The sequence below is a fragment of the Rosa rugosa genome, chromosome 1, assembly GCF_958449725.1.
Source record: "Rosa rugosa chromosome 1, drRosRugo1.1, whole genome shotgun sequence".
Taxonomy (NCBI): Eukaryota; Viridiplantae; Streptophyta; class Magnoliopsida; order Rosales; family Rosaceae; genus Rosa; species Rosa rugosa.
The window spans coordinates 56,966,846-56,979,134 of NC_084820.1; the positions used below are offsets into that span (position 1 = coordinate 56,966,846).

Here is a 12,289-nt window from a genome sequence, read left to right on the forward strand (position 1 = left end):
AAATTTCAAATTTTTTTTGAAATAGATATTTTGTTGGAGATGTCCTTCCATCAAGCCGTTTATTTTGTTAATCTGACACATGGCTCCATAATGAACTCATTTTCACATTCCCACCCACAAGCCAAAATTGATATCCGTACATACATTTAAATTTCAAACCTGCCTTTAGTTTTAACGGAACCGTGTCAAAAGTAACGACACTTCAGTGTATAAAAAGGGGCTCAGTTCATTTGAGTCCGACTTTCTCCGAGCTTTAGCTTTCTTGTAGATCTGATACCATGGAAGCTCTACAACTAAGGCAGCTGAAATTTCTCAATGCCCAAATTTCTCTAGCTCACTTTCCTGTCATTTCATTTGGTCTCATATATAAGAGGTCAGGAGTTCGAGCCCCATCAATGGTGGGAATGGGGTGGGGTTTTTTTTTTTTAAAAAAAAAAAAAACATAATCATCTAATATAAATTCAACAAAAGATTCAACATTAGCAATTAGCTCATTTTTTTCAGTGAAAATTATGAATCCAATTAATTTTCTATCTTTTGTGTGAGCACCACAATTCGAACCGTATTAGTCTAAAAACAAAAACTGAGCATGACAAATTTTACAGCTCAGATAAGTTACAAAATTATAGGAATTTTTTTTTTAACAGAAAGAGATATTGATTTGAAGATTGAAACTGGAATAGTACCAGATTTCCAAATACTACTGACAAAATATATAAAGCAAAATCATCCAAATGAAAATCAAACCGCCGTCTTGGGCCTCGGTGGTGTCTCCGCCGCCTTGGGGCTCGGTGGTGTCTTCGCCTTTATTTTTTTGCGTAAGGCGTAAGCCTTAAATACATACGAATGATTTCAATAAAAAATCATTACCCTCCATTTCATCACCAAATTGTTCATCCCATATTATGAACAACTCCTTTTTCTTAACACTACCAAACCAAAAAACCGTATCCACAAAATTGAAAGCTATGAACTTCAATATAATATATTAGAATTGAACCTATATAGTTGGACAAAATGAGCTGCTTACTCGGAAATATAAAAACGTATTGATTTCGGAAGATTTCACTAAAATAAAATATATAGAAAAACAACTATATTTTAGTATCCTCAAAAAGGAAAGCTATGAACTTCAACGACACAATTTAGAATTGAACCGATAGAGAGTCGAGTGAGATAGATAATTAACAGCTTCTAAGATGGAATGTGTTTGGATGAGGGAAAAAATGATGGAATTTAATTGAAAGTGAGAATTTCTGGAAAAATCTGCTTGATTTAGGGTTTCTTCATCATCTAATCAGACTACATTTACGAGTACCTCTTTCTCTCCCATAGCTGGCTTCTGTATTTTATTTTTTCCTATAGGTTTGGTATTTGCAACTTTTCTTTAAATTAAAGTTCTTAGCTTTCTCTGATAAAAAATAAAAATAAAAAGTTCTTAGCTTTCAATATGGGTATGGTATAATATATATTTTCGTTGATTGATCTGTTAAAGACTAGGTTTTGAGCCAGATCGGGGTTTGGTTGCTGATGAAGGGAAAAGTTTTTTTTCTCCAATTTGTTTCGTCCCTTCTTATTGTTGTTGTTGTCATTATTCGATCTTTTATTGGTGCGGTGGCCGTATATATAAGTCGTCTCCATTTACTTTTGAGTTGGATCCATTCTGTACGAGTACTACCACTACTGTCCGATGCCAATGGTGGTGGTGATGATATTATTGATGGTTTTGACTCGTGTCGTTTCATCGAGGGGCCATTAGACTTGGAAGACCTGCGCGATTACTGTTTCCCAGTTTTAGGAGGTAGTCCTCTTAGGGCCGACATACTTGCTGGCATTGATGATCGTATAATAAGGATTTGGGACTTGGGAGTTAAGAGAGGAGGTTGGAGGTAAAATGAAATGGCATTTGACTTTGGACAAACTACGTACTTTGGCAAACAATAAGGATATCTTCATCTTGTATATATCTGTCTTTGCCAAAGTCGTCATATGCAACATTCGTTCAAAAAAGTTAGAGATGCCGGCTTCAATTTGAGCTCCCACCCTGGCCTACACCAATTGTAGATACGCCAACCAAATGCACATCACAATCACAAAACCGAGATTTCTTTGGTCAGTCAAAAAGACTAATATCACAACGCATCAAAACTTTTACATCGCCAAGAAAGGCTTAGCAAGAGCAATAAGTTGAAGGGGAGTGATATACATAGCGTTCTCAGTTACCAAATGAGCTATGAATAACAAGGGCAAGTTCAAAGAAAAGCACCATTTAGAAGATTCTTCAGTAAATTCCAGGAATGACTCTGTAGGGTACCTTCTTACAATATAATTTCCAGTATTTCCCGTACCTGCAAGGGAGACATTTTCGAATTCGTTCAGCGTTACATACAATGCTAAGACGGTTTCATTTATATTGCAAATTTTACTTTTCTTAATTCTCTTGATGTGTCTGTAAATTTCTTTTTTTTTTGAATTGGTGTCTGTAAATTTCTAGATACAGTAGAGATTTGATTAAAAAAAGAAAACCCAAATTGCTGCAGTGTGTTAAAATCTCATGGACCAGTTTGATTTCATTAAATCCATGGCCGAGAAAAAATATAAAATAAATATTAGAACTGGAATCGGCATCTGCTTACTTGGATCGACATCGATCATCATCCCTTTTTGCTCGGTCTAATAGAAGGATGGTGAGAAACACCACATAAAAGTATGGTAGAAACTGCAAGCAAAGAACAAGGAAAAAGTTCAGCAACTTGTTCTCTTACATTCAAGTTTCCAAAAAAAAAAAAAAACACACCAAGTACAAATCAGTACATGATTGAAAAGAGCCGGAACAGTCCAGAAAAAGGCAGCTGATATTTCTGGCACATAATGAAAATGGCGAGATAAACCCCACCTGCAGGGACAACAATAAACCTCAGCAATGAATTTAGCTAAAAACACCAGCTTTACTTTTTATTTATAAAATTATAGCACACGATGAAATCAAATATGCAAATGTGCAGAGAAGAGATGCAATGAAACAAAAGCATGCTTCAACTCACTCCCCATGTGCAGCATAAAGCAGTGACAAAATTACTCAGATCTAAGCATGTGCACTATTTCATATTCACAAGAGCAAATGAATACTCACCATCCTGAGGTTAAGAGAAGGCTCGTCTTTGTTTCCCCAGATGTTGTAGTGTATGAAGCAACTATCTGATATGGACAAGTCATGTCTGTTTTGTCAGCCAATATATCTCAAACCGTAAAACAAACAATTACAAGGTTTCAAGTGACCAAAAACCTTTGATGGAGCTCTCCCCCAGACTAAACATTTGCCATTTGTTCTGCGAAATTCTTGCCTTTGCCTGTCGCAATCATAGTTGATGTATATGCAGAGAATCCCCGCAACCAAAATAAAAAGTGCTAGCTGAACCATGAGGTTTCAGTTGTTAGAAATGTGACAAATGCTGGCTGGAAGAGATAAAGAAGGATAGAGGAATATGTGAATCAACTCTGAAGCATTCATCCAGCATGGAAAATATCCCCCTTTACATTGATCTTAACTTGTAATGGTATATAAACTTTCTAGTTCTCACTAAAATGCAAAGTTATCAAATTACCAAAGCTGTAGCGTAATTTTGACTGCCTATCCCATATAAAGACAAGATCCATGATGTAATGAAACCATACACAACAATCTAAAATTTTCAAAGTCATAAGTCCAAATGTTCATCCAAACAACGTACACAGTAACCAAAGTCTACTGGTTTATCCTTTTGTTTCCCTCGCTCAAGGAGTCTCGTCAACTTTTAAAACTAGGAGAATGCATAGCAAATGTACATGACCCAGATTAGATGCAATGGGAAGTTTGAAAACCCGTTTTTTAAATACGGAAATCAGAAGGTATGTAATTTATATTACTAATGATGCTGTCATACCTGAGTGCCAAGATTTATAGGATGGTTGACCAAGTACATGCCAGGAGAGGTATAAATAGATGGAACCCAGACCAAGCAACCCCAGCAAATATAAAATCCCGCTGCCAAAGACGAAATGACTCATAGTGAGATGAAGCATGAATTCAAACAAGTGAAGAATGAGGAAATAATGATTCAATGACATCCATTACTATAGTCAGTTATCTCTAGATGTAATTAATTACGATACATGTGCTAGTGAGGAAATGGATGCACCAACAAGCACATATTCTTCTTTGCATTGACTTCTTTGTTAGAACAGGTTTGCATCTTCTTATATGTATTCAGAAATGTATACATGTATCCCCTTGAAATCTCCTCATTTGTGTCTAGATTTACACTAAAAGTAGGACATGCTAACATCCCAACGGCCGTTTGAACCAAACAACGGGACTAAACTTGACAAGTAAAGCATATGTGAACCTCGATCATGTGCAATATCCATTGTATTCCAGTATCCAGCCTCCCACCAAAAGAACTTTGTGACATACACCAGCATCAGTATGGTATTTACAAGCATTGAATCAGCCACTCTCCCATTCAACTCATACTGGTAAAACAAGAAACAAGTATTAAACATAAGATTAACTAATGAAAGTATTTACTTAACAGATACCTCATACATCTTAGAAAATAGGAAGTTATTCTTCTTTGATTGGCTATCAATTCAAGAGGATTGGACCTATGTCTGCTCCATGGTGACAGCAAACTACACTAGGAGACGTTACTTAGGAGTTCCTATGTACGGAATGGAGAAAATTGTCAATAAAAAATGAAAACTTTATTGAACTTAGGTGGATGAAATCAAAGCATACGGTGTAGCCCTTGTATAAACATAACAATTTACATCTGCCCGGGATATCGAACATGCAAGTAACCAGTTTGGTGACACATAACTAACTTATTCTCTGTGGATAGTGATGATCTTGAAAAAGTTCAATCAATAACCACATTTGCAACCTTTACCACAGTATAATATTCACGAAAATGAAAAGGGAGACTATAATTTTTTCTCCCTAAATTTACTGACTTAAAAATATTCAACTGTTGAAGTTCCAACTGCCCATTCTCAGTCCTCCATAGCCACATCTTACTAGACAACCATAAAGAAAAAAGTAAGCCTCGATAGTTTGTAACTGTCCAATCAAGACTACACGCGCGAAGTCAACTAGGCCATCCAGGTTATTTATGTTTGAAACACTAGTCTTCTACTGATATGCATGCACTATCAATCTGATCCTAATTTATAATTCTGTTACATTGTTATACAACAATGATAAAATATAAGCAAATTTACTCTTCATCATGTCCTTACAGATTTGTGTGCATAGGTTATTATGCTTTGGTGATCAAGGGTAACTAAGTAACTTGTAACTTTAATGACATTACAAGTTTACAATATAAGCACTATAGTGAAATCAGAACTTAATCACAAGGGTGAAAAGAAAATTAATATCAAAGAAGATTTACCTGCTTTATGCTATAGGTCACAGCAAGAACGGCCCAGGACATCATCCCAAATCTACAGTTCGTGAAAACTTTGATATCAAAGTTTTTACCAATTCGTGGATACAGTTCCATGCCCTAAAAAAATGTAAAGGCAATATTGCATTTTTAGCCAAGGCCATATTAAGGAGTGAATTTAACCTAGAACCTTATTTGCAAACTGTTTTTCTGTTACTGACCAACATGAAAACACGTTAGACTTATTTCTTTCTTGCTTAAATTTCATTTTCTATTATGGCACACTCAGCATTTCATTTATAGACAAAACTAAACAATTAGATAAGAAAGTAAAAACTTAGAAATGATACTCACCCAGTAAAAATCAATTATTACATTCCCAGAAGAGCCAGAATCTGTGGAAGACGGCGCCAAGTGACCCTTGTATACAAGAAACATTTGTATCAAAAAATCAAAGTCTTAAGTTGCATGTACATCGAACTAATATTTCAACATAATCACAAACTCTCACTTTTATGTGCAGGAGAACACAAAACACTAAACTACCAAAAATGAGGGCCGAAAATATTTCTCCCAAATGATCATAAACAATTGTAGGGTTGAATATCCCAAACCTGAAATAACATAGGAAAAGCATCAAATGCACTGTGAAAAGAGCTTGAAGCTTAGAGTTAGGAGAACTAAAATATAAACGGTCGGAAAATTATAAGGAAAAACAAGCTACAAGGAAAATAGCAGCAAAAAGAAAACCCAACAGAAACACTGAAACTTGAAAATAATGGTTTTGTGCAAGTCACCGGACACTAGACAAAAGCTATACTTCAGAGAGTTCTAAACTCGAAACATAAAGTTCACCTTTTTTTTTTTTTGTATGAGAATAACATAAAGTTCACCTAGAACTATGGGAGGATGAATATTTTTCAGTTCAGCATAAAGCCATAAACACATTGCAAAAAGCAACAGATAAACTTATCAGGTGAAGGAGTTGAGAATGAGAAATTAAATAAAAATAATGAAGTCCATGCTATAGACAAAATAATGGCCACCACGTTGGTAACTAAATCACTCTCCCCAAAAAACAAAGTGAAAATTTAGAAAGACTGCTTACAGCAGCACCTGAATGAAGATTCAGATTTAAGGCTACAACATAATTTACAAAAGGAAACACTGAATTGGTGGAGAAAGTATGTACCACCAAAGGCCAAGGTACGTAGTCAATGTCACAAAGTATGCTGCCATACCATTTGCCTGCAAAATTTACAGGTTACATTAGAACAGGAAACTTCGAATATACATATGCAACTATAGTACTAAAATATAGCAGAAGTTTGCTTGTATTTCAAAGAATTACAGAAGTGAAAATTTATAATTAATACTTGTCTTAAGAATTCCACAACAAAAGATGACAAACAAGATTATGAGTTCAACATTTTGAAATCTACTGGCTCGTGTAAAGCCAAAAAGTGTAGAAGGCAAAACTATGTAAACCCTTATTTTTGTAATCACTTTAGCAAAGCAGTTTGAGAAAGGAATCAAGTGTCGAGCACCTTGTAGACAGGCCGATTCCCAGTCGGAGATATTGGTCCCTCAACCCTTCTTCCAGGTAAAAGCAGCTGAAGTGCAGCCTCAAAAGCAGCATAACATGCGATGATTTTCCAGGCAATGGCAGTAGGTCTTGGCCATATGTCAATAAACCCCTGCAGCCCATTTTGTCTCAAGTACTCCCAAGTTTGGAAAAGAGAGCCATCAGCATGTACCATTGTATACCATCTGCAATTAAGTATCGAATTCGAATCAGCATATAATAGGTTCTTTACTGAGTCAACTAATCCAAATACAACACTTGATGTTTGAAGCCTAATTCTTTGCCAGCATTTTCTCATCAACCAAACAAAGCATCCGAAAACAACAGAAAATGAAACAAAAAGCGATCAAGTTCTCGATGGATCTGCGTGAGACATAAGCTTAATATACAAGTTCAAGCCTTTCTATAATCGAAAAAGCAACAATCTTGCACTTCCCTGTCTCTCAAAACTAAAAAAATTCCCAATCTTTAAACACGTGCGATTTGGATATCTTTCACCAAATTAAAGAAACAACAAGAACCCATTATTCCCCACGATCATTCAATCTCAGCAAACCCAACTTCACATGATCAAACACAAAAATCGAATCTTTACAAGATCAAAAGGAAACCCAAAACACAAACGATTGATTCAGATATAGAGATGAGCTTACAGTAGAATGACAAATGGAGGGCAGAGAGTAAGCAGTGAAAGCATGGAAGCGTAGGTCACCAATGGCGAGTGCACAGTCTTGCTCTCCGCCATTGTTTCTGAACTAAAGCTTTTGTGAGTGTGAAACTGTGAATGAATCTTAAATGGTGGTGGAGTTGACAGACTCACTCAAGAGAGAAGACTTGGCTTTTGTGGTACCATTCAAGTCTCTGGAGTGCTTTGTTTTGTTATTGGTTTTTTCCAACATTGGATCTATTATGGTTGGAAATTATTAGAGGCCAATCACCAGGCGCACGTGAGTCCACGTGACCTTTGTTGCTATTAAAAAGTGGCTTTCGGCTTTTTTATTTGGGAAAATTTCGCAAACAGTACATCAAGTAAAAGCCATTAATAATTCTTATATATAAAGTTCCAAACCAATCATTTCGGTACACAAAATCTGAAACTCGACCCACTATCAGTACACGACGTCAATGACGCCGTTAATTTGACACCAAAATGTCTATTATGCCCTCAGTTTTTTTTTTTCTCTTCTTTTTTTTTTCCTTCGTTTTTATCTCTTTCTTCTTGGAAGAATCTTCCAGCTCCACGAAACCCACCTCTGTTCTTCATGTGAGAAGAAGCCCGATCTCACCCACTTCGAAACCCACCTCTGTTCTTTAGTTTTCCTTTCTTTCTTTCTGATTTTTCTTCATCTATTCGATTCCTCCTTCCTCAGATCCCTCTCTCTCTCTCTCTTTCTTGCTGTGGATCCGGAAGAAGGAAGAAGAAAGAGATAAAAACGAAGGAAAAAAAAAAAAGAACAGAAAAAAAAATTATTAATAAAAAAAACTAAGGGCATATAGACATTTTGGTGTCAAATTAACGGCGTCATTGACGTCGTGTACTGATAGTGGGTCGAGTTTCAGATTTCGTGTACCGAAATGATTGGTTTGGAACTTTATGTATAAGAATTATTTGTGGTCTTTACTTGGTGTACTGTTTGTGAAATTTTCCCTTTCTATTTTAATGTTCAGCCAGTTGCGGCGGTCAGAGGTCCGTGAAGAGGAGAATCTTTACTCCTTCCATGTTGATACACTATGATGGATTAGAGGGGTTGTAAGATCAAATATGGACATAACACATATCATCATAAAGTAATTGATGATTAGCTTAATATCAATCCTAGTTTAACATAGATACAAACAGTAAATCAATACTAGTGACTTAATGAAGTAGTGTATCAATTCATTAAGGATAGTAATCCATTGCTTAGTCTACAAGAAAGGCTACAAGTTGTGATACATTAGGAATCTAACAGTGAAACCTAAACCGACAAGGAATGCTTTAATGGGAAGCTTCTTGAGGTTTAAGTCTCATATATATACAGATGAATTGGTCCCTGATTACTACCACGACTATTGCATAAGTTCTGTCAATTGAGAAGCAAGTTGGTAAGTAACAGAAGACCACATTCAGTGATCGAGTTAAGCAGTTGCATAAGATGGAATCCATGACAGTAATTGCAGAAGGTAAGACTTGATCCTTTTATGATTGTTGTGCATATGTTGTGAGCATGTAATTATGGTTATACAATTGGTATCAGAGCATAGGCTCACAATTATGAAAAATCGTTTTAGGGTTTTGCAAAACAAACATAAATTTTTTTAAGGGTTTTTGCTTTACGGGTCAAGTAACTGATCAGGTTACTGACCAAGTCACTGGTCATGTAACTGATCAGGTACCTGACCAAGTAAGTAACTGACCAGGTAACTGACCAAGTAACTGGTCAGGTACCTGATCAAGGTAAGTTACTTAAGTCGACTGCTGCATCTGGTTAATTATAAAATTCATGCTTCCGCTATGATTTTTTAGCAGCAAATTGGGGAAAAAGAAAAAACAGGTTTTTCTGTGAAAATTGTTTTCGATTCATAGCATGATAATTGAGTTTTTTATTGTGCTCAAGAACCCTAGTTGCATTCCAGGCGTGCGTTAGGCTAGAGTAGATGGTGACCGGATGAAATTTACAATTTCTTGATTGTTCTGTGGATTCTTGGAATCGAAACAATTGTTTGTGCTTCAATGTGTATGTGTGAATTGATATGCATGTTCAGTTAATTGATGATATGGTATTGTATCTGTGATTGTGTAAAATTGTATGAAGAACAAAAATCTCCCAGAAATTATTTACACATTGTTAAGGTTGACAGATACAAGAGCTTAATTTTCTTACAAGGATGAATCTGGATAGAATATAAAGTAAAAGAGCTCATATGTTTTGTGGTTTTCTGTTGGCATAAGTGATTATGATGCACAAAACATCCTTCATTGATGTTGGCAGAAAACATTGATCAGGTACGTGTAACTGGTCAAGTAACTGACCAAGTAACTGTACCTGATCGAGTAACAAAACTGAAATTGTGTTTTGTGTTTTTAAACTATGCTTCAGTTTTATCTTCCAAAGAAGTGGTTAAGTATGGTTTTAGAATACAAAACAGCAGTATGCATGCGATGGAAATATATTTGGATACTTGGAAATTTTTCTTCTGTCTAAAGATGTGGATGAATTTCCTTGGATAACATGTTTTGATTAAGCATGGCATATTGATAAAGAACTACAGGATATTAAGTTTCTGCTCAAAAGTGATGCTTAATATTGTTTTTGTTATGGACTGACATGAATGCAAGTATGGTTTGTTTAGGTTTTCTGTATGTTCTTGTTTTGATTGATTAAAGCTAAATAAAACACAGAAAACTTAAAGTTATTTTCTTTACAAAATTGAGAACTCACATGAATTTTGTTTTGCTCCTTAGGTAACTCTTACATGAACTTGAACAGTGTCTTGATGTTAACTGGAACAAATTATAGAGCTTGGCTAGACTCCGTAGAAAACTACATGGGAATGCATGAAAACATAGACTATTGCTTCACTGAGGACAAACCTGAAGAGTTAACTGAAAAGAGCACTAAGAAGGAAACTGATCTTTACAAGAAGTGGCATAGATCCAATAGAATGGCTAAGAACCTCATTCGAACCTCTATGTCTAAGACTGTCAGGGGAAGTATTGAAGAGCCTGAGCTAGCATCAGATTTTCTGGAACACATAGGTGCTAAGTTTAAAGAAAGTGAAAAAGCAGAAGCAGCTAGGCTGACTAAAGAGTTTCATGATTTGAAGTACATGGGTCAAGGGGGAGTTAGAGAGCATATTATGAAGATGATCAATATAAATGGCAGACTCAGAGAGCTCTTGATGGGGGTTAGGGATGAGCAGGTAGTGCATTATGCACTATATTCCTTGCCTAACAGTTTTAGTCATCTTAGGACCAGTTACAACTCTCAAAAGGGAAACTGGACTCTAGATGAACTTATATCCATCTGTGTGGATGAGGAATCTAGGATCAAGGAAGAAAAGGAACCTGCTACAACCATTAACCTCATTGAGAAGCCTAAAAGGAAAAAGCCCCAGAATAAGCTCAAGCCTACCAAAGCCATAACTAAGAGTTCAACAGCTGCAGTGGCCAAGGAAAACAGGCCATTCAGGTTCAAGTGCTACTTTTGCAAAAGAGTAGGACACATGAAAAAGGACTGCACTGGCTATAAGAACTGGTTAGCCAAAAAGGGTAAGATTTTTTCTAATACAGTTTTTTCCTTAGAAATTAATCTTATAAATGTTGAACCACAGTCTTGGTGGATAGATTCAGGCTCACCTATTCATATTACTAATTCTTTGCAGGGATTCATAAGGAGGAGAATCCCAAAAAGTGATGAAGTGAACCTGTGTGTAGGCAATGGCATGAGAGTGGCAGTCAAGGCTATTGGAACCTTAAAGCTCGATTTAGGATTAGGAAAATTATTAGTTCTGGACAATGTTTTTTATGTACCTTCCATGAGAAGGAATTTGGTTTCAGTTTCTCTTTTAGTAAAAGAGAAAATTAGAAAAAAACCCAAAAAATGAAGCTCCTTTTAAGAGAAACCCAATCCTATGTTTTCTTTTAATCTACACCCATTCATATAATTAAACCTACCGTATAGGTTTTAAGTCTATAATTAAGTTTTTTTCTCGTTTTTTTAGTTTGACTATTTTACCCTTCTCGTCAAAGAAGGAAAATATTCCTCAAATATAGATGTTTTTTTTTTTTGAATTTGAATATGGTATCAGTTATAAACACAAATTAGAATTTAATACCATCAATTTATTTTTCCTGATTTAAAAACGATTAATTGCCTTAATTATTGTATATCTCTTCCTTTCTGATTTGACCTAAATATTTGCCATTTTTTAGTAGATATGTTTGTGTAGATAATCCTATTATTAAATATGTCAACGTGATTAATTGCCTTAATTATTGTATGTAACTGATGCCATATTTTAGGAGATATGTTTGTGGAGATATTCCTTATTTAAAAAGATTAATTGCCTTAATTATTGTATATCTCTTCCTTTCAGATTTGATCTTTATATTTGCTATTTTAAAGTAGATGTGGTTGTGTAGATATTCCTATTAGATTTCGTAGATTTCTCAATCTGATTAAACATCCTTTTGTGGAGGTATTCCTATCATGTAGTGATTAAACATCCTTTTGTCTTTTGTCTCGTATGAAATTTCAGCTATTACTATGGAAGTTATGTGTTTTAGTTGTGTTGT

General features: G+C 35.4%; 1 protein-coding gene across 1 annotated transcript; it reads right to left on the reverse strand.

The window, feature by feature from the left end:
• Nucleotides 1-2,090: 2,090 nt before the first annotated feature.
• LOC133725608 (7-dehydrocholesterol reductase) lies at nt 2,091-7,897 on the reverse strand. The gene is made up of 13 exons (XM_062152930.1): nt 7,665-7,897; nt 6,974-7,196; nt 6,619-6,674; nt 5,938-6,040; nt 5,781-5,846; nt 5,433-5,546; nt 4,386-4,512; nt 3,924-4,024; nt 3,287-3,412; nt 3,134-3,198; nt 2,815-2,896; nt 2,637-2,719; nt 2,091-2,348 (listed from the first exon to the last, which is right to left on the reverse strand). Exons 1-13 carry the CDS (start codon nt 7,754-7,756, stop codon nt 2,282-2,284), a joined length of 1,305 nt encoding a protein of 434 aa, XP_062008914.1. The 5' UTR covers nt 7,757-7,897; the 3' UTR covers nt 2,091-2,281.
• Nucleotides 7,898-12,289: the final 4,392 nt, after the last annotated feature.

Bases quoted from the DNA above. Each gene is read 5' to 3' on its own strand.
- LOC133725608 (XM_062152930.1), bottom strand. From the start codon at position 7,756: ATGGCGGAGAGCAAGACTGTGCACTCGCCATTGGTGACCTACGCTTCC. The intron at 6,675-6,973 runs GTGCTCGACACT...TAAATTTTGCAG, and splicing joins GGAATCGGCCTGTCTACAAG to GCAAATGGTATGGCAGCATA. The intron at 3,413-3,923 runs GTATGACAGCAT...CTCATGGTTCAG, and splicing joins CTATAAATCTTGGCACTCAG to CTAGCACTTTTTATTTTGGT.